General features: G+C 36.0%; 1 protein-coding gene across 7 annotated transcripts; it reads right to left on the bottom strand.

The window, feature by feature from the left end:
- Positions 1 to 9: 9 nt before the first annotated feature.
- On the bottom strand, positions 10 to 22594 carry myo1hb (myosin IHb). Of its 7 annotated transcripts, XM_051893253.1 has the most exons (33): positions 22361 to 22594; positions 21431 to 21627; positions 14808 to 14881; positions 12330 to 12491; positions 11704 to 11819; positions 11093 to 11291; positions 10893 to 10973; positions 10636 to 10815; positions 10434 to 10532; positions 10177 to 10290; positions 9946 to 10017; positions 8360 to 8479; positions 8189 to 8256; positions 7787 to 7892; positions 7557 to 7637; positions 7383 to 7474; positions 5850 to 5944; positions 5706 to 5752; positions 5536 to 5616; positions 5240 to 5345; positions 5025 to 5142; positions 4742 to 4855; positions 4551 to 4627; positions 4364 to 4432; positions 4108 to 4192; positions 3328 to 3490; positions 2945 to 3218; positions 2758 to 2813; positions 2506 to 2641; positions 2127 to 2197; positions 1828 to 1925; positions 1609 to 1708; positions 10 to 1409 (listed from the first exon to the last, which is right to left on the bottom strand). In XM_051893253.1, exons 2-33 carry the CDS (start codon positions 21546 to 21548, stop codon positions 1383 to 1385), a joined length of 3399 nt encoding a protein of 1132 aa, XP_051749213.1. In that variant the 5' UTR covers positions 21549 to 21627; positions 22361 to 22594; the 3' UTR covers positions 10 to 1382. The 7 variants fall into 7 exon arrangements, 6 of the variants coding, with proteins under 6 accessions (XP_051749213.1, XP_051749217.1, XP_051749218.1 ...); XM_051893257.1 differs by lacking the exon at positions 14808 to 14881; XM_051893258.1 differs by lacking the exon at positions 21431 to 21627 and having other exon boundaries at positions 22361 to 22593.
- Positions 22595 to 23632: the final 1038 nt, after the last annotated feature.

Below are 23632 nucleotides of genomic sequence, written 5' to 3'. Positions count from 1 at the left end.
AGCAGCCTACTAAATAATGAACCACTTTATTCACTGCAGTCATAATACAAATAGTTTACACATGGCTGAACTGAATTTGGGGGGGTGCATCACAAAGACATCACAAAGACATCACAATAACTTTTTAAAAAAAAAAGTATGATTCATAATCATTCAGTCAAACATCTTGATTATATGGAGTTATACAAATGCTAACGGTTGTTGTATTTTAACACTGCAACAGCTACATAAATTTGAATGCACTAGGCTAGATAAAGTATTTAAAGGACACCTGCCTGTTGTGGACTTATGATTATTAGATCTATATGCAGATATTACATGTGTGTTCTGTCTCATATCAAATGGCATTTTTATATTTGAATGTATAAACAAATGTTGTGCTCCAGTGTTTCAGATATTTGTAATATATTTGTTATATATTTGTCAGTGCAAAGCAGAAGATGGCATGCCCTATGTTGTGAGGTTTTGGCAATATGGGATAAAGAATACACTAACAAAATTGACACAGTATTTCGATAATTTTTGTTTTTGCACACATATTTGCTTTTTTTTTTACTGAAGAGTTACCTTTTATGATTTTCAAATATTAACAAGTTAAATTAACATCACTTCTTCAGTTGGGGGAAAAAAGGTTTGTGCTTTGAATCAACTCATTTTCTATATTCTGTCTATCAGAAACATGCACAATTAGCAAGATCCAAGACACACTCAATTAATTTGATAAAAAAAACTTAGCAATTTACATTAAAAGCTGGATGCTTACAACAAAACATGGGCTTATAAAATACACAACAAAGACAATGTAAAGTACACAACTAAAATACAGAATTTAACCTGATATTATACAAACAAAACAAATAAAAAAATAAAAATCCAACTACTTCATACACCAGTCTGACTTGTTTTCCTTTTCCTCTTGGTGAATAAATTACAATGCTATTTCATGATTTGTCCCTTGAAAAATAATTTTACATTTTAGTGTTTCCCAACCCTGGTCCTTGGGTGCTTCTCATTTCTGATTTGTGCATCCTCGTTTCCTTTCCTCACATCTTAGCTCCACGCCCTTAGGATGTGAGGGAAGGATACACCTGTGTGTCCTCGCTCATGACTCCTCAGGAAGCTTCCTCGCTCCTCGCCTCCTCACGGTGAAATAAGAGAATTGAGATGCCCTTCAAGATGGCTGAGTTCGATTGGTTTCCGGGTCACGGGCTAAAGGACGGAGAAGCGGGTTTGTTTGATTAGGGAGACTGTTAGGAAACACTGTTCTAGAGTGTAGGTTCTTTTAGGGCAAATTGTAGTGTTTAATTTGTGTGCCTCTATCTAAACTTGACTGAAATGCATTAATTGGGCCATTGTACAGGAGGTTTGAAAGGTCAAACGTGTCACCGAGATTTTGTCCGTGCAGATTCCTGCAATAGAAAAATGTAAATGCCTTCAAAATGACGAAATAAATATATGTAACTAATTTCAATATCATTTTTCATAGTAATACATTTTATAGTGGTATATATTGATTACGGATTACAAAGATATAAATATTACACTTTCAGTATATTTTATGTTTCCAATGTATTCATTATGTTGTATACATTGCATTTATGGACCCACCACCATCAAGTGTCCATTCTTGGCTCTGTAGACCATGTATTCACTGCTGCTCTTAAAATCCACAAAGCCCTCTTTGCCAGGCTGGATGTCAAACCTCACACTACAAAACAACAATGATTCAGTATATGTATAATGCATGCTTTTTAAATACAATAAACAATATATCTCTGAGAGCAGGACTGAATATCCAAAGGCAATTCAAGTAAAAGTATATCTCACCTCCCTTGTACAACTTTGATAAGGCTGTGGTTTTTTGTCACTACACAGATTTTTGTCAATGCCTCAAATAGATAGCTGCACTGCAAGACCAGGTCCCCCTAAAAGTAGAATATTTAATGTAATCCTATATATTTCAATGGCAGGTTATTGTATTCAATTTCTGTTAGTACAAAGGAACTTACTATACATGTATTTCTTCTTTGCTTTGATGTATGTAAACAAAAGTTTTTTTCCCCCAATTTACCACATGACAGTCATTTAATACAGTTACTCCCTCACAAAGATATTTGTTCACCTACTTTTTGCTTTGTGTCATCACATGTGACATGGAGAATCAGGAAGTCGTCACTTAAATTGCTGACAGACACCCCTGCAAATAAGCAAATATATCTTATGTAACCAAAGTTATTGTATGGCATAATATGGAACTTGACTATTTAGTAATGGTATGTTACAAGAGTTTAGAAAAAAGTTAAAATATAAAAATAACACTATGAAAAATTACCTATTCTGAACCAAACAAATTACTATATCAAGAGGTATGTTTTGCCAACTGCTTTTAATGAAATAGGACCATTTCTAGTAGTTATATTTATATTCAAATGCATAGACTATATTAAAAAACTATATTTAAATTAAAAATGTCACAATCATAGACTTTTAATTATTGGGATTTACCTTTAAGGGAGCTGTAATTCACCCTCTGTTTAATTTTGGCCTCCTCCACCAGATACGCAGCAGCCTGGGTGAAGATCAGCTGTCTGAAACGTGGCCGAAAGCCATTCCTGTCATACTTAATCACTGGAACACTGTACTGCATAGAGGGAGATATCACAATTAGTTCCCCTGCCCATGATATAAACATTTGTCTGACTGAAAAAAAAGCCCAGAAATGTGTACATACATGCATATGCATACAGTTTTATGTACCTCAATGCCCTCAGGACAAAGCAGCTGTGAGACTTTCATGTTTATGTCCTGTTCATCTGAAGGCAATAAACATAGAAAAGAGCAAAGTGTAGTAATGTTTATTCATAAGGAATAACCTGATCTTTGCATTTACAGATTGAAAGGTTTACAGCAGCAGCAGTATATCAAAAAAATCATAAAAACGTACTTATCCTAGTGTCAGCGAAGGGTTGGCATACGCTCTGAGGGTAGTTCTCTTTTCTGCCTTTGAATATGTCACTGGTCAGTGCTTTGATTTGCAGCTGAAAATGAAATGGAACTCTAAATGGATTCCAGCCAGAGAATAAAATATGAAAATAAATGTTCAGATAAATGAGAGGTGAAAATGACAATTTTACCTGCACCTTCCGCTGTGCACTGATCCCTCGAACATACTTACGTACGAGGAGACGCGTGTGCAAATTACGCAGGAGCACTGAGGCCTATAGATTCATTTATGACAATATAAAGTTTCATTAGAGTGAAACCATGAATCTCAACAATAACTTTGCAGTATTTCAATGATAATGGCTCCAATAATGTATGGACTACCTCTTGCATTATTGGTGGAGGAGTCAGCCAGGTAGTTTTGTCTAATACCGATTTTGGCAGATTCTCTTTGAGTCGAGTGAGGTAGCTCTGTCTGACAAAGGCCAGATATTCAGAGTTGTCCATGCTTACTGGCTGATTCCTGTTCATGAAGCCCTTAATAAACCTGCAGGATTGGGGGAAAAAATATCTTACAGCTCAAACATCATAAAATTTGATTATATTATTCTAAATATTTATAAACATTACTGTTCAAAAATCAGTAAGATTTTTTTTTAATGTGCATTCATTTGATCCAAATTAACTTTAAAATAATTTGAATAAATACTTATTCATATGAAATAAATTGATTCTGATTCTGATTATTCATGTGATGGCAAAGCTGAATTTTTAGCAGTGTTTACTGGTCCGTATACTGGTCCATATTATCAGTGTTGAAAACAGTTGTGCAGCTTAATATTTTTTTTGTGAAAACCATGATACATTTCCACATACATGTAAGTTCAAGAGAACAGCAATTTATTTGAAACAGAAATCTTTTGTAACATTATAAATGTCTTTACTGCCTTGCTGAATAAAAGTATTCAATTCCTTCAAAACTAAATCCTACTGATCCCAAACAGTAGTGTACATTTAAATAAAATCATATATTTATATTTAGATCAATAAAACTTTAATTTGACTTTCATTCAGTGCCTGTATAGAAAGCTTTTCCAACATTACTTTGGTCACGTAAAAGCAGAACTAACTGACAGGAAGGATCTGACATGATAATTGTCTCACTTCTTGATGACTTTAACAGCCCAGGCTCTTCTTTCCCTCTCTTTTCTGGCCTGAAGGCCCCGCCAACATGTTTCAATCTTGGTAGCTGTTAAAAATGAATTAAAAGTGATGTTATGTACAGGGCCGTCGCTAGAGGGGAGAAAGATGGTGATGATTCTTGTGACCCCTGGCTTTCAGGTGGGCCCCCCGAAATTTCAAGCGAGCCCTGGTTATGTATACAAGTGTATTGTTTTTTTAAACAAGAAAGGTTCAATACCTGCTTCTCTCTGCCTCAGGTAGTCTCCTTTAACCCTATAGCCTTTGTATTTGGCCTGAATTCTTGTGGCTGTAACAAAAAAGATTTGAGATGCCAACCAATCAGGTCAAAGCTGGCATTGCAAGAATAATCGCTGGACCTTCAGGGGATCCCAGTCTTCTTTTGTCAGATGTTGCTGGTGCCTTACCCAGTTCATGCTTGCAGACCTCAAATGCATCTTCAGTGGCAAAAAGAGTCCTGGGATGGCGAATGAAGATTTTTGTTCTTGAGAAATTAGAGGGGAAACAAATATTTTATAAAACATCAGGAGGCAACAGATATTTTGAGGTCCTAGAAGAACAACACAGTATCATAGCAGTAGCCTGGTACAGTTTGTACCTTCCCATCTTGTACTCGTTTGGTTTGTAGCCAAGGTGTTTGATGAGCCGCTGCACTCCCTCTGCTGGTGTCCCCTTCCAGTGTGGCCATGTGTCAGGACATAGAGCCTTATATCTGCAAAGAAATCAAGAGGTTTGTCAGACGGTTGCAGGGTGAGAAGGTGAGAAGTGAGAACAAGCATCTGATACAAAAGACAAAGGAACAAAAAATGTCTGCCAAATGCTTGGAGGTGAATAAGATCATTGAAGCTGCATTGTTGGAAACACACACAACGCAAATGCACCTTTTCAGGAAGACTTCGTATCTTCTCCTATAAGCAAACCCAGCACGCCTGACTCTCAGGTGCTCCATTAACCCCAGGTACTTGACTTGATGTCTCACCATGACATCATCAAAGTGATCTGAGGTTAGGCGAGTAAGAGAAAGGTCACTGGCACCGTCTTGTAAAACATTCAGCAGACAAAACCACCAACACAAGGTGTGAAGTGAAAGGCTCACCTGGCTGCTTGCAGTGGTTGGGTTTCAGGCACCGCACATACCATGGCTCCTTGGTCATGAGGATTTCAGTGAGGCCTGCGAGGCTGTTCTTAAACTGGGTGGCTACCTGTTCACAAAAACCTGGTCAACAATGTCTTTTTGATTCCTGTACATTAAAGTGCTGCCACAGCTTAAATACAGTTAAAGCTGGAAATAATGTCATACATACTCCCTAGTCAAACAATCTGCAGTTTTGTTTCTTATAGCCAGAATATCAAGCTTGTTTTAATTATCTATGTAAACATCTTTCACTGTACCGTCTCAGGTCTTTTCTTGCCGTCAGGTTCAATAGCATGGAAGCAATGCTGGATAATACTGTTCTTAGACTGTCGCATGACCTTAAACAATAACAAATAACTTTTATCTTTAGGTCTATTTCATAGTCATTATTTTTTCAGAGAATACAAGCTGTGGTGAAACCTCTTACCTCTTTAATGTTCCTGTACAGAAGATCATTATTTTTGTCAAGAAATCCTGACATGAGGAAATCAAAGAGGTCAAGATAAATAAAGAAATGTAATAATAAATAAAGAAATTTTAGTCTTAAAACAGTTTGCATTGAGTAACTTACCAACAACTGAGTAAGTAACTTCTCCGGCATAGTGTAGGAGTCGAAAATCCCCTCGTTCCAAGGTCTTGCGTGTTTTCTGGTCAGCCAATTTGTGCCTAAGAATTAAAGACAGTAAATTGGATTAATTAATGAATACAGTACCTTACAATGAATACAATGCCTTTGCAGCAGTACAAATTCTACTGTACCATGGCACTTTGAAGGTTTTAGCTGTTGTTTAAATTAAATTTAATTTAAACAACATTTGAAGGTTTTAGATGTTGTTTCAATTTTAATTATTGCCATATCAGTTTCACAGGTTATTACATGGCAGGTACAGATTCAACATTCAACAAGTCAAGTCACCTTTATACAATACAGATTGTTTCAAAGCAGCTTCACAGTAATAAACAAGAAACGATACAAATTCCAATTTTGCTGTAAAGCAGTTCTAAACAGACAATAGTGTCATTATTCAACTCAATTCAGTTCACTGTTGGTTCAGTTCAGTAGCTGTGTGAATGTTGCAAAATTTGTCAGTTATGAAAAAAATTTGATTCTCTACACAAGACAATAGTCATTATTTAAGTTTTGTTCTGATCAAATTGTGTCAGTGCAGTCAAATTGACAATATTACTGAATATTAAGTTAAGTCTTTTAAATCCCATCTAAGCAAGCAAAAGGTGGCAGTGGCAAGGAACCCAGACTCCATCTGGTGACAGAAATGTAGGAAAAAACCTTGGGAGGAAGAAATCAACCAACCAACCAACCAACCAACAAACAATACAATAAAAACACACATTTGCTAAAATTCAACTTAGAAAAAAAGACTAAACAATTTTCTCTATAAAAGATTCTTTAAATGCACTTGTGATTTAAAAAAAACAAACAAAAGTAAAAAAAAAAAAAAAAAAAAAGGGTAAAAAGTAAAAGGTTTTCTGGTCCATCAAGTCCTTCAAAGTTTGTCCTGATAAAAATTGTTGCCTCATGACATTAAAATTTGGGCAGACCAAAAACATGTTTTACAGAAGTCAGTGCTACAATATTGTCCTTCACCCTTCAATAAATACACATTAGTCAGTTTAGTATGGGCTATACAACACCTTGTATACACAATTTGGTCACGTCTGTATTTGAAAAGGTAAATGCGTATTTTTCCCACCATGAGAAAAGGTTTTAGCTAAGGCATTTGATTGTAATATCTATATAAAAGCAAGTGATCTGTATGTAGGATCTACAAAATTAGCTATATTTTTAGGAATTTAATTTAATGCAAGGGTGTACAATCCTGGAAGGCCGCCTTCCAGCAGAGTTTGACTCCAACACATCTGCTTGGATGTTTCTAGGGATCCTGAAGACCTTGATTAGCTGCTTCATGTGTGTTTAATTAGAGCTAGAGCTAAACTCTGGAAGGTGAAGCTAAACCCAGGAACAGGATTGGACACCCCTGTTTTAATGCCTACAGAATAAAATGAATAAAATCACCCAAGTACTACAGTATATGATAGCATTTAAATACTGTCAGTTTAAATGGAATTTAAAGGGTTTACCCACGTGACAAAATGAGGGTGACCGCACATCTTCTCCTCTAGCTTCTCCAGGAATGTAAAATCTGTGGCTTCTCCAGGACGCAGGCATTCTTCATCCTTTAATGTGGGATACATGACATAAAGACTGTGACTTAACCATGTCATAACATGCATGTCAGCTTGAATTCATTCTACTCACCAGTACTGATATGATGCCTCTATGTTTCTCCTCCACCAGGTCACAGATGATCTTATTGTTGAAGTATGGCACTGGCTCCCACTGAAATATGTCAACATGGGGGGAAAAAAGTTCAATGAAAACATGGCAAAGCACAGAACGTGAGGCGGATCTGTGTCACAAAGCATTTACATAACATTACTATCTGTAAATATCTGAAAAGGTCATGTTGAAACAAATGTTGTATGTACCTCAATTCCCTCCATCTCGTACTCCTCTTGCTCTGATTTGAGCGTGAGCTGGATGAAAAGCTGCTGAAGCTTTTCATTGCAGAAGTTTATACAGAACTGTTCAAAACTGAGGAGCAAAGCAACAGTAATCATACACGTTAAACATCAATCCATCAAAATATATATCTAGTACTTTAAAAACATAAGACAATGCAATAGCAATAATGTCATCAGTGTAGCGTGTTTCTACTTTACAGTAATGGCCTATTTATTTGTGTCTAGAGGGCTTGTTCTGAAACCATATTGATAAGAAGGTTACTAATTGGTTTTAACTAATTAACCCATTTTAAGAGCTTTCTTGAAGGAAACCGTGACAATAAATGCAAGCTGTGAATGTGTATGATTGCAATGCTTCAGTGTCACCTGTTCACATCAAACACCTCAAATCCATAGATGTCAAGCAGTCCAATCACTGTCTTTCTTGTTGAATCCTGCATTGATAGTATAAATAGATTGATAACCTAATAATCTATTGACTAATTCATGTATTTTTATAAACCACTATAAAAAGCAGAATTTGTAAACCATGCATACCTTATTTGCCAATGATTCATTAATTTTATTAACGAGCCATGAGAATGTGCGGCCATAGATGGCTTTGGCTAGTGCATCCCTGGCATACTTTGCATGTTCAGCGGTAAAAGGGCTTAGAACCTGAAAATGATAAATACTACATAATCATGCATTTTCGAAGTACAGAAATATATCACCTCTTGATAGAAATAACATCACAACATTTATTTCCATCAAGAGGTGCATAAATTTTTGGTCAAGCTCTTGTATTGACAATGCAAGAGTCAAGCACTCTGTAAAGTCTAATCCAGCACATCCCAAAGACTTTCAATGAATTTAAGGTCTGGACTCAGAGGTGTCAATCCATGTTAAAATTAGAGATGCACCGATGTATCGGCTAACAATCGGTATCGGCCGATATAAGCCATTATTATCACCATCGGCCGATTGTTTAAAAACTGCCGATGGTCAGGGCCCATTATATCCTGTCAATCAAAAGGGTGCGGAAAGAAGAAAATCACTCTTGTGTTGAATTTTAACGCATTAACAGTTTAAAAATAGTGCCGTTAAACCAGGCTCTTTTTGACCCTATGAATCACCCATAGTTCAAGCCAGGGTTGCCAGGTCTGCGTTTTTTTCCCCCTACATATTATTTGTAGCGCCTTCCATCCAATAATCGCAAAAAGATTTGTGCTTTATTACTTCTGATAAGAAATAAAGTTTCAGTTTTCAAATTCTGTCCATTTTATCATGAAATTCAAACAATAAATGGCGTTTTGACGCTCGTGTCAGATCGCTGTAATGCCTCAGTTCAGGCGGCAGCTCGGAGCGCGAGTCTTTTCTTCCTCTTCAATACAAGTTATATTTCGAAAAACATGAATGAACATCAAAGGTATGTTGAAATATATTGTACAACTTACCAGAATGTATCATGTCTCATGTAATCACTTTATTTGTGTTTCAACCGCGGAAAGACGTCAATAAAACAGCTTGTGAACAATATGTCACATCATGTCACTTTTACCTCAGGAATGTTTTCCAATGTTCACACTTCCTTAGCTATCGATATATAAAAACACTAGAGAGGAGCTTATTTACTGTTAATTATATGTTTGTGCAAATTTGCCATGAAGACAAGTGCTTATGAAAACTACCTTATGTGATACTTAGTTTTATTCATTTCGGTTTTTATTTAAGTGTAATTATTATATCTGAAAATAAACAGCAGCTGAATATAATACTTCTGCTGTTAATTTTAACCTCTAATATTGTAGTGTACCAAATAAGAGGGTTCCCTGTATATAATTCGTAACCTTATTTGGGAGAGATTTTTTTTTTCCTTAAGAAAAATAAAACTATCGGTATCGGCCGATATCATTCTGAATAATCGGCTATCGTATCGGCAGAGAAATTTAGTATCGGTGCATCTCTAGTGAAAACGATTCTCCCAACCACAATTTGGGCCTGATGAATCTTGGCTTTGTCATCCTGGAATATGGCCATGATGTGTCTTGATTTACTTGGTATAGGTAAAAGATCTAAAGTGGACGAGTACTAATACATAGGCAGTACTAATAAGTCAATGTTCAGAATCCTGCTTTCATCACCTCTTCTGCTTTGGCTTCAATCTTCCTGTGAGTTAAACCCTCCTGTAACATGTTTGAGGGTATGCCTAATAACTGAGAAGAACATGAATAAAGAAGAAATGAGTTGCAATAAAAAACAAAAAACAATAAAACAAAAGACAAAGAGGTCAATTTTGGCATTACAGTATAAACTATCATTTTTTTTAATGCATAATTATTCTAAAACTTGATAGATGTGACAGTGGAACATACCTTTGACAGCCAGTGTACTTCTGCACTGCTGTTTAATGTGGCATAACCCAGAGAACTGGCCTCAAAGTGAACATTCCCGAGATGAAGGACACTGGCAATGATCGCAAACAGATGCTAAAAGAAGACCAAAAGGTATTAAACAATGACCTCTCTTTCTAAAAATCAGCCTTCTACACTAACCCACCAGACAAAAACTCAAATCAACATGCTCTAAAAATCAGCATGCTCTAACTCAAATCACTCTGAGAGCATCTTACCTCTATATCTTTTTCACTGAACTCAATGATAGTAAGAGCTTTCTGTACGGTTTTCCAGTCGCTCTTGTCATTAATGGAGCTCACTTTGGCACATTCTCCCTGTCCAGAAAACAGATTTTGAACAATAAAATTATTATACTTTGTTTATGGCTCTGATAAGCCTATGCAGCTATTTTAATTTTAAAAATAGTTTGTTTCTTACCTGAATAAGATAGCGGTAGTTCTGACAGTTTCGCTCCAAACCAAGCCAGCGAAGAAGCTCATCCTCCCCTCCCTCAACTAACTGATAGAAGATGTGGAAGTTCCTCTCTCCACGATTTTGGTGGACCACCCTTGACTTTTCCAGTAAGTAGCTTAAGATGTGGCCACCGACAGCTGCTCCCTAAAAGAATAAGCATGTATTTACATTTGTAAGGAATGCTTTTCTGCTATTCTACTTCTGTCCGAATCTTACTTTACCTGATGGTCAAACTGTATGTCCATATACTTTCCAAATCGACTCGAGTTGTCATTTTTCAGGGTTTTGGCATTTCCAAAAGCCTGTAGAGATAAAGCCCTCATTAATGTTCTCCTTTACTTTACATTGTGCTACACTTTGAGAATGTACACTGAGAATTTTCCATTGTTTTCAACTGATCATTTTAGACAAAAATTCTGACCTCCAGCACCGGATTGGAAAGAAGGAGCCGATCTCTCACGTTGTCCAGGAGTCTAGTGCTGGGACAGCTTACTGCATAGAACTGCAGGACTTTCTTACAGGCCTCTGTCTTACCAGCACCACTCTCACCAGAGATGAGGATGAAGTGGTTGTTGGTTTCACTAATCATTGTCCGGTAAACGTTATCAGCAAGTGCAAATCTGAGAGGTCAGAAAAATAAACTACATTTAAAACTGATCTTTAAAGAAGAATATAAGTAAGAAAAAAAAAAGAAGTTAGTAAAGTTTCAGAACAAACAGTAAGTGTGTGTGTGTGTGTGTGTGTGTGTGTGTGTGTGTGTGTGTGTGTGTGTGTGTGTGTGTGTGTGTGTGCCATTCAAAAGTTTGGGGTCGGTAAGATTTTTAAATGTTTTTTAAAAAAAGTTTTTTTTAAATAATTAATAATAATTTGAGATTATATTTTTTGAATATCTTTTGTAATTTTTAATCTTTACTGTCACTTTTGATCTATTTAATGTACCCTTGAGGAATAAAAGTATTAATGTGTTAATGTAATCTTACCCTAAACTTTTGAACAGTAATGTATATTTCCTGTGTATACATGCACACTTACATATGAGGAGGCAGCTCAAAAAAGTTGACTCCCATATAAATGTCCATTTGTTTCTTGGTATAGATACCCAACTCCTTATATGGATTAACTGACACTAGGAGGGTCCCGATGTAGGTCTAATAAAAATAAGAACATTTCAGAAAAAAGGACATTTCAGAAAAAGTCCAGTCCTTTGCCTCAGAGTATTGAGTTATGATCTGAGCTCATTAAAACAATAGAAATATGATGTTTTCAACTTTTAAAAATTTTGTTCTGGAATAATCTGCCAAAAAAATATAAACTCACGAGTTAAAGAAGGATCATAATGAAATATAACTGCCTCAGCAGTTTCGATTAGGAGGTTTATCCTTGTAAGGTGCCCTTGATAACCTTAAACAGCAAATTCTCCATGCTGAATCATCAGCAAAGTGAGTTTCCAGTTCTTGCAACAAGGCAAATTAGATATATAGAGAACATTTTCACTTAGTAGGCTACCTGCTGTGTGCAGTGACCTGTGTTCAGCATGAGAGTCCACATTATTCTCTCCCCCATCTCAATAATGAAAGTAACAGTGATACTGGATATTGCATTGCCGTCCTTTATAACAGTCTATTCTAAGAGGTCACATGAGTCGGTGTAGGACTCACATATATGAGGTTCTCGTTGAACCGTTTTCTGAGGTTGTCCATAAATGCTGTCTCACTGGTGTAGGCGTCCAGGAGAACAAAGTCCTGAATGCCCACCCTGTCCCGAGCCGTCAAAGACCCCTCCATCTCCTGCAGGATCCGCTGGCAGCGTTCCTCTAAACTCTGTTAATCACAGACAAGAAAAATAAAGAAACAGGTGTTGATCAGTGATTCCAATAAAAGGTTTATGTGTTTTACACATACAGTTGTACGTTCTTATTTCAAGAACAATAAACTGCATAATAATAAACCGATTTTTAAACTTTACTTTTTATTTTTATATGTCGCAAATATTCATGATTTTTCCTGTTTGACATTAAGAAATTAATTACCTTACCGTAGCTTAAAATGTTTTCACATTGTTTTCAGACTATAAGTTCACTGTAACAGTATTAGAAGTTGCTTGAAACAACTGCTTTGTATTTTAAAACTTAAAACACGTATTTGTTTGACCTAATTTATTATATTACCTAATTTATATTCTTCAGGATAATTACTAAATTAAAAAAAATTACTCAACAATAGTCTTTCAAAGATGTACACAAATGACATCACTGACTTTCCTTTACTCTGACTTTATTATTATCACCCTACATCCAGTAACATATCATTTCGGATGTGGCCTTGAACAAATCCTGTCAACAATATGCCATAAACCGTATGAGCCCAGCCTTACTTATCTAAACTAAAATGTTTTTAGATTAGAAAATGTTTTTGCACAGTCCATTAAAAGGAACGTTCATCAATCAACACTGATAATGGCAGGATCTACCTTGGTCAGGAAGGATATCGTTCATGTGTGTTGATAAAATCCTATGGCCTCCAAAAAACTTTTAGTCAATGGCTATATATACACACACATACATACATTTATTTATTTATATATATATATATATATATATATATATATATAAGGACCATGTTGGACCCCCTTTTGCATTTAGCACTGCCTTAATTCTTTGTGGCATTAATTCTTAATTCGTTCCACCACATCCCAAAGGTGCTCTGTTGGTTTGTGATCTTGTGACTGTGGAGGCCATTTAAATATAGTGAACTCATTATCATATTCAAGAAACAAGTTTGAGATGATTTGAGCTTTGTGACATGCCGTTGTGACACCCATCAGAAGATGGGTACACTTAGACATAAAGGGATGGACATGGTCAGCAACAATACTCAGGCAGGCTGTGGCATTTAAACAATGTTTAATTGGTACTAAGGGGCCCAAAGTGTGCCAAGAAAACATCCCCCACACCATTACAGCACCACCGCCAGCCTGAACCGTTGATACAAGGCAGGATGGATCCATGCTTTCATGTTGTTTACGCCAAATTCTGACCCTACCATCTGAATGTCGCAGTAGAAATCGAGACTCATCAGACCTCATAAAGTCCTTCTATTGTCCAATGTTGGTGAGCCTGTGCGAATCGCAAACTCAGTTTCCTGGACTGGCACCCGGTGTGGTCTTCTGCTGCTATAGCCCGTCTGCTTCAAGGTTTGATGTGTTGTGCATTCAGAAATGCTCTTTTGCATATCACGGTTGTAACAAGTGTTTAGTTACTGTTGCCTTTCTATCAGCTCAAACCAATCTGGCCATTCTCCTCTGACCTCTGGCATCAAAAAGGCATTTTTGACCACAGAACTGCCACTCACTGGATATTTTCTCATTTTTCGGACCATGTTGTGCATGAAAATCCCAGTAGATCAGCAGTTTCTGAAATACTCAGAGCAGCCCTTCTGGCACCAACAACCATGCCACATTCAAAATCACTTAAATCACCTTTCTTCGCATTCTGATGCTCAGTTTGAACTTCAGCAGATCGTCTTGATCACTTCTACATGACTAAATGCATTGAGTTGCTTCCATGAACAGGTGTGCCTAATAAAAGTGTACTTACCATATTCGTTACCTTATTAAAAAATTTAATGTAAAATATTATCAAATTTATGTTTTTTGGAAATAAAACCTATAAATTACATATAATTTATGGTGAAAACAAATTTAATGAGATATTTTTTACAGTGTACAAATACTGCAAATATTAACTATATTCAAAGGCTAAATAATTTATGTTTTGAAAAGAGAAACACTACATTTTATTTGTTGCGACAGTGTGATTCTCGATATGACACTATTCCTGAATCATTTTACTCCTATACTGTAAACACCATTAAAATAACTGAGACACATTTACACAGTTTATTTTATGAGAGACACATCACAGTCAGCTGTATTGTACTCAGGATTCACTTCAGGAATATGTTTAAATCTACATCTGCGTAATAATTTACACAAACAATATGTGTGCATTTTTTGGGTTCTCTCGTATTACAGGCCTATCTTAGACATCACAACAGTTTTTTGACAATGTATCTAAATAATAATGTGAAAGATAACACAAAGTTAACACAAAGTAAAATAAAAGTGAGAACCCTTACCTTCAGTGCAGTGATTGTTTCTCTGTGTACTGATGAGGGAACTGTGTGATCGTATCCAGTTTTGTAAAGAGCATCTGCGATTATTATAAGTACAACAGGAAACAATGTCATATCACACTCACCACTTCCACCATGGGAAGTCATTAATAATAAGTTTGCTAAGGAAGCGGGGATCTGTGTGTATGTGTGTGTCAAGAAACATCTGTCTAAAACAGAAATCGTTATGGATTTATTGTCTCGCATCCTAAAAAGCTCTGCTCAGCATAGGTTTGTCCTATCTAAACCGGAGGGCAAATCTATTTCTATCTGAGATTACACGGTTCCTCTCCATTCCTGTCATGGAATGGAATTTGGGCCAAGGTCACGGACATACAAAAAATAAATGAACCATTCCTGTCTGGTGCTACTGATGCTTGATTTACCTCTAAGAACAGATGGAACACACACATCTCTTTCTTTTTGTCTCTCTCTTTCTCCCTCTCTCTCTCTCTCTCTCACACACACACACACACACACACACAAATGTCAGTAATAATATCATTTTTGAAGTCCAGTTGAAACCAAAAGATGTGCACAGCAGCAAGTTTAATTTTCTAAATTGTCCAGTGATTATTTTAAACAGATTTTGATTGCTAGTAAAAAAAATAAAATAAAAGGTTACACTATATTTCAATAGTCCACTTAGACATTCTACTAACTATAAGTAACTTTACAACATGTCAACCAACTCTCATTAGAGTATTAATAGACTGTTCGGTTGGGGTTAGTGTTAGTAGAATTAGTTGACATGTGCTTGCAAAGTTACTTATAGAATCATTAGAGTGTCTGTTTTTGTTTTTATCTATATTACTTATAGATAGTAGAATGTCTAAAGTGGACTGTTTGTTACCAAATAAAGATCGCTAAGTAAGCTGTCAGTCTATTGTGTACCACAAAAGCAAAAGTGCAGAGACTCGGAAATGTTCTGAAAGATAAAGCTGGCATCACACTTGAGTCCTGTCTATCAGCTGGCAAAGAGCACTCAAACTAGAGCCAAGAGGGGATGCCAAGCTTCTGGCAGTCTGTCAGTGTTCCTCTCTTATTACACACAGCATGTCATGTATTGCATCCGTTTAAAAGACAATCATCATTTCTTTCTTGGTACCAATAACCAACTGAAAGACTCTTACTATAAAATTACTAGGTTGCAACGTGAATATTTATATACGCATATAAATGATACAATATGATATATATCATAATAATTTAATATAATAATATAGCCTAAACACTATACTATAGTAGTGTATATCTAGTGTATTCACATATTATTTTTCATTGGGTACAGATTTAGCTTGCTGATATTTTCCTCCTAATCACACAACTGATCATGTCTGAATTAGGGCTGTTATTGATAAACAATATCATATGGATTAATTTAACAGCTTAGCACATAGCAGAAATAAACGCGACAACAGCCTGTCAGTGCATGTTGCTAATAAGTTATTTCTGCGGGTCTCTTTGTGAATTAATGGCGCGGTTTCGTCTGATACACAAACACACATGTGATGCATAGTGTTTTCAGCGTCTGCAGTCTCAATTATGAGGATATGAACACACTTTATCTCCAGAGCTGCTCTGAGAGCCTCTTTGTTTCACCGTTTCACTTGAGAAAAACTGAAAAATACACACTGAAACTGAAACTAAAACAGTCAAAATAAAAGTTTGGTTTAACTTCAAGAAATTATTATAGAGTATCACTACTGTATAGCCTACTAAAATGTACTTCTCAAAGTAATAATATTATTTCTAACGAATCACTAAGAAAGCTGTCAGTCCATTGTGTACCACAAAAGCAAAAGTGAAAAGACAAGGAAATGACACACATTCTGTCACACATTCTTAAAAATGATTTCATGGGGCCCTAAATTAAAAGACAGGCATATAGCTCTCTGTGGAGTTTAATTGTGAACAAACTAGTTTACATATTTACATTTAGATCTAACAAATATGTGGAAAGCATTTCCTTCCCTATTAATGGTAAATTAATATCGTGATAAATATCAGTATCGTATGATCTGGAAAAAATATTGTTATAATATTTTTGGCCATATCACCCAACCATAGTCTGAATTGGAAGAAAAAAAAGAAGAAAAAAAAAACCCTACAGTTTAATTTCCATGATGACTTAGATTTCCACTTTGGTGTCAATGTTATTAGATACATCCTGTTGTATTTCAGTGTGAGTCACTGAGACATTAAAGCTGATTTTGAGTTGAAGGAAAGTCTATCTGGCTAACTGACCATCATCTGAGAGGCCATGCTATTGTCCCAAAACTCCAGTATGTCACAGGATCCCAGTGCTCAGCTCACAATATGGCTTGAGACTTCGGAAAAAGCTAACACTAATCTTTGGTCACTGACCCACATTCTTCACTACACAAAGTCTTGACAAATATTTGCAGCTGAATTACCTTCTTGAACCTATTTACACAGTTTAATTGGATTTCTCTGTTTTCTGGATTTTCTAAATTTTTTATTTATTTATTTATTTTTTAAGTATGAGGGAGAACTCTATTCTCCCAGCCCCCGCCCCCAAATAATTTAAATTAGCATTTTTTAAAAAAAAAATATTTTTCTGTGCATTCTCACTGTCATCTGCAGTCACGTTTTGAGACACATTTGCATAAAATATTAAAAGTGTAATGTAAAAAATACAAAGAGTATTAGTGATTGTGTAGTATTGTGTGTATTATTAACTTAGCATTCCAATATTCTTGTCATATGATCTAATTTTCTGTTAATTATCTGATAAGAACAATCTTAAGACAAACATTTGTAATACACACAATACTAATTAATCTTATAGGTCAAAAAAAACAAAAAAAAAACAAGCATTGCTACAAGCATTTAAATTTTACACATTTTAAACACATTATTTCAGCTGCTCTCTCAGCAGACACATGAAATATTCCTGAATTACCTCATTATCCATTGCTTTTTCCAGAATAGATGAAACTTTATTCTCCTAGTATTAGTCCAGTGTTCAGTTTAAAGGGCCTTCAGTGCCCAGTTTGCCCTGGCATGATGGAAACTCAGACCAGAAGAAGACACATCTAGAGTGATCCACTTCACATTCAGTCCTGATCAGTTCTGCTCGTTTTGTTTCTTTCTCACCGTTCTTCTCTTTCTCTATCTCACATTTCTATCCATGGTGAAGAGCTCTTGTGACATTATTTCACTTTAAGCACCACTACTAAACTCAGCTCTTGGTCTGCTCCAAGATGCTGAATGATTCATGGAGGGGCAGCAAGAGAAGATCTCATTCAGCGCCTCTCCTTAGCGGCCGCTGCCCCACCATGTGTAACACAAGGCTGTGGAAACCTGAGCTAGCACCCTACTCCCTCCCCTCCTACCTGCCTTCTTCTGCACAAAATTACATCGTTGGAGTCTAGTTACTGATCTTTGATTAGGTGGATCCGTTTTCTGCTAATTACTACCCACTCACCAACACGTGGCCCGTGGCTCATAGCCCATTTGGTGTAAAATTGCCTCTGTTTTATTTTTACAAACTGATAGATGTGTAATCCCTCCGACTGCTAAGACGGTCATTTGAGGTTCTGATGGAACCTGAGTCAGCGGATGTTTACCTCATTACTGTAAAAGTGTGTAAGTACTAGCCTTCCTCAGGTAATGTATGGTTCAGATGCCCTACTTAATTCACTAGTGCATTTTTAGTTTCATGTCTTGAGATATACATTCCCCCCCAAAATCATGACAGTCCAGCACATGAGTAGCTAATCCAATCACATGTGAATAAATGCAAATATTCCATAAAAACACCCATCAAAGACAGTGAGAGTGGTCAGAAACCCCGCTCCCCCAACACCATTGGCCTAGGGTACCATCAATGCCAATGGATCAGAGCACTGTCAATCACTGACATAAGGATTGTTCGAGATGCATCGGCACTGCGCAGACCGATCGGCGTATGACATCAAAGTACTTTGCTGTACTTTGATGTCATACGCCGATTGGTCTGTGCTGCGCCGATGCATCTCGAACAAGCTCTTCACTTGTTTCATTACTGATGATTCAGTGTTTTTGAACAAATCTCTTGAATCATTGATTCAATGACAAATAAATTTAGATGTTTAGATGTTACATTTATAGCCCATAATTCACACATGTTGTTGTTGTTTTTGTTTTTTATAGACACCAAATGACTGGCCAGACCTGTGGACAGCCAAACAAATCCAATAACCCCTGGTTAGGATACAAAAACAAAAAACTGGGTAAGTTTAGGCAGATTATGCATTGGGTTGAGAAAGTGTATCACTGTGGTTTCCATGAATATGTTGTAAAATGTATATTTTTTGTTCATTATATTTAACTGAATATTGTTTTTTTAACATTGTTTTGAATATATTGATTAATTCTTTGAATGATGATGATATTTTAATGTTTGTTCTATGGCTAATATTAATTAATATTAACCTTCTGTGGCTAATATTAATTTCATAATCATCCTTACTCCATAAAGTCAAGCAGCAGAAGTTAAGTGACAATGTGCAAATACTACTGGCCCTTCTTTTCAAGTACAGGTCTCTGCAGGACATTAATGATTGATGGGCAAGGGCATAAACAGAGGGGCGTTTTTGAGAGCGTTACCTGATTTACCCACGTCAGAGTGTGGGTAGGGTTTAGGGGGTGCTGTCGGGTGAAGGGGATCATTTTCATTGCATGATATATAAACACCCACCAGTTTGAAAACACCCACAAATACAGAAACGCCCACTTTTGTTCAGCAGAGACCTCATACTCCTCCTTTTTGGGGTGAACTAAACATGTAAGACTAGTCTTACACGTCACTGTTTATAACACAGGGCGTTCATCCTTTGCTGGGCCGCTTTAAAAAAAAAAATTGGGTGCATAAATTAATAGTATACCCACTTCTTCAGGCACCACTACACCACTGATCGGATTCATTCAATAGGGTGGCAGCAATCTTTTTTAAAATTTAATTCAGGATTATGTTACTCTTGATAAATATTTGAATAATTATAGTATTTACTGTATTCACACCTTGTATTAATGATGCATGCTGCCACTATTTTTACATTGACATATTACATTGATGTGTGAATAATATTTTTTTAATTCATGTTTTATTTAACAAAGATTACATTCCAAATTAAATTATCCAAGCTTTCTGTCAGTACAACATTAGCATCCAAGGTCTGCCTCAATCCCTACCAGCTTTTAAAATTGGTCTGCACAGTAGCGTCGCTACAAGTAGTGACGTTACTAGTTTAACTAACGTTACATTTCGCAATAGCGTCTTGGTAGCGTCGCTGTTTTCTGAATCAAAAAGCTTTTCAGTAGCTAAGCTCTTTTGATGATCAAGTAGTGCGGCCGGTAGCGTCCACACAAGCTACATTTCCCCAAGCATTTCTGAAGCTCAAGCACAAATCGGAAATACAACTGCTGGACCACTGATCCTGGATCAGTAAGTGACGCCACCGCTATACACGGACCTGTATGTGAAACTGTCAGTCGCCACATGGCCGGTAAAATTTTTTTAATTCTGACAATGCAGTGTTGTGAAAACATGAACGACGCTCTGTACAGTTGACGGTCAGTGCTTCATAATCACGAATGTTTAAGCCTTTCCACTGTAAATATGTAAGAACACGCAAAAGTGAATTCATTAGGCCTACTCACGCGCTATGTGGGAAGTTCAACATCCCAAACATCCGAAGCGCGCAATACGAAGTTGAACTCTCTTTCATGCCTTCCTGTGCTTGAAAAAACAAATTCACACAAAATTAAGGCAAAAAAAATGCCCGTCTCAGCGAGTAAACATGGTCAGTTATGTCTTAAGTTGAGAAAAAAAAAATGCATGATCCATGCGGGCATTCGGTCTTAAAGTGACAGCATCCTAATAATCCTGCTGCTGTGCTGTCTGCCTTTTCAAAGGGTTAGTACACCCAAAAATGAAAATTCTGTCATTAGTTACTCACCCTCATGTTGTTTCACACCCATAAGATCTTTGTTCATCTTCGGAACACAAATTAAGATATTTTTTTGATGAAATCTGAGTTGTTGTTTTTTTTATCCTCCATAGACAGCAATTGAACCACCACTTTCAAGGTCCAGAAAGGTACTAAAGACATCATTAAAATAGTCCACGTGACTGTAGTGGTTCAAACTTAATTTTATAAAGCGATGAGAATGCTTTTTGTGTGCAAAAAAACAAAACAAAAATAACGACTTTATTCAACAATATCTTCTCTTCTGTGTCATTCTCCTACGCTGTTTACGTCCAGCGCTTCCAGGTTTTACATCTGAACACCGACTCATTATTGGGCGGCTGCTGCATCAGCATCACATGCATGCATCGTGCTGCTCGCATGAACAGCGTCAGCCAATACTGAGCCGGCGCTATGACAGAATTATTAGTAGAAATCATTTAATAGAAAAAAATTGTCTTGTGTATGCATTTAATGTGGTTAAATGTGTAAAATTGAATGTGTACACGTGTAAAAGATGAACCGACTTTTTATTGTTCCGAGGCAATATTTATCAAACTTCCCATTAATGTGTGATGTGTACCACACTTGGGCTAAATCATATTTACTTACGAAGCGCCATGTCATCTAAATGTTGCCTCTCGTGTGAATTCCAAATCAAAAGGATTTCCAGTGAAGTATTCCTGAAGCCTGGCTCTGCTTTTATTGGTTTGACATTGATTCCAAGCATGTTTCCTGATCATCTGCCAATTGGTCAGGCCAAAAGACAGCCTGCCCCCAAACTCACGCCATTGGCTGGGCTAATGTTGCTATATTGGGACAATTGGGAGCAACGTTTAATAGTATCACACACAGTGTTTGCTATTTCAAATTCTTAACGATCGGTATTTATCTGAAGCCTTGTGCAATGACTTTGCAGTAGCCAAGATTCCAAAGGTAAACTAACCATCCACAAAACATCTGATTACTAATCATTTAGCTTCTGATAACACTTGGCTTCAAAACAGGTCATTTTTAAATGAATAAAAGTAAAATAAATTAAAAATAAAAAGTCTTTCAGTTAGCGAATAAATACATCATTGTGTTAAAATGATCCATGAAATCATAGCATATAGCTTAAAGATCACCATGTTAATGTTCCTAGCCCTAATTAGTGTCCCCGACTACACCTTTGACCTAATTTAGTGGTGCACAATGGTAAAACAGATATCCTCTTGTAACTAAACACGACACACTTCAGATAAATAGGAACTAAACAGACCGTGATGGTAGATCCTCAAATATTACATGATGTTACAAGGTTTATAATGCAAACACTATAGGAAATGATTTAGTTGCCACAAAAAGATATTGCCTGCACAACCTCAAGAATAACTGTACATTTGTGAAATGTTAACATATGTATGCCATGCTGTATTCAGTAATGCATATATATATATATATATATATATATATATATATATATAGGTTAAGCTCAATATTCCAGTTTCAAGAAAATAAGCTTGAGCCTAAGCATTACTATGAGCAGTTATTAGATCTTACCTTAGAGTTCAGGCAGTACATGTTTTAAGGAAGACAAAATTCACGTCCTGTTTGGTTTGTTTCAATTGAGAGTCCCGGGAGAGAATGGGACAGTGCCAGTGGTGCAGAGAAGTGTACCGTACTGTATGTGCGTTGGTGTCCAGAGTTTTAAAAAAAAAAAAGACGAGGTCCAAGAAGAGTTGAAGTGGGACACTTCTTATTATGGCTGCATCACCTGAATTTATGGACATCCCACTATGAAACATGCTCTACATGGGCTGTCGTAGTGTCCTATTTTTCTTTTCTTTTTTTTAGTTTGCGACTGGCCTCATTCCCAAATGCTCAAGGCAGACTAGTGTTGTGATCTAAATATACATTGTGATTTCTTTTGTACAATTCAAAAGAAGCTATTAAATATCAGCTTTGCATTGTCATTTAAAAAAAATAAAAATCTAAATGACTAACTTTAATTTTTGGTCAGTACTTGAGGATTGTGTTTACACGTTTCTCTATGCTACTTCTATCTGTCCAAAATTATATTTTAAAATCACATTCACATTTTGGTTGTGTTTAATGAGTTTAATATTTTTCATATCTTAGTTTAAATATATTTAAAGGGGTGAGCTTCTAACATTATTTATATATATATATATATATATATATATATATATATTATTTATTTTATATATATATATATATATATATATATATATATACAGTAGTCAACATTTGAAGTGGATCAAAAAAGTTCATCATAGTTGTCCCAAGACAAGAACGGTATTGCATTTTGGTTTTAGGACAACTTTGAGGAAAGGTTTTGATCCACTTCAAATGTTGAGTAGCGTATATATACAGTGTGTATACAGTGTGTACACATATATATATATATATATATATATATATATATATATATACGGTCAAACCAAAAATTATTCAGACAGTAGATATAATTTATTATATTTTGTTACTAGTGGGTGTAGGACACTATAGTTCATTTATGTAAGTGAGGATAGCAAAATAAAGTAAACTGTGACATATTATACCCAAAAATTATTCATACTGTGGACTAACAGTAAAATTGATAAAAATTTGGGACCAAAAATTATTCAGACACTTTGACCTGACCATGTTTTGCTTAAGTGTTATCTGACATAATTAAGATTATTTTTTTCTGACACAGTTTAACTCTGAGATCTTGTCATATTTTATTACAATTTTTTTAAACTATAGTGAATAAACTGTATTAAAGGGATAGTTCACCCAAAAATGAAAATTTGATGTTTATCTGCTTAC

Source organism: Ctenopharyngodon idella, chromosome 5 (genome assembly GCF_019924925.1).
Source record: "Ctenopharyngodon idella isolate HZGC_01 chromosome 5, HZGC01, whole genome shotgun sequence".
NCBI classification, from domain to species: domain Eukaryota; kingdom Metazoa; phylum Chordata; class Actinopteri; order Cypriniformes; family Xenocyprididae; genus Ctenopharyngodon; species Ctenopharyngodon idella.
This window is presented reverse-complemented; position numbering and strand designations above follow the sequence as displayed.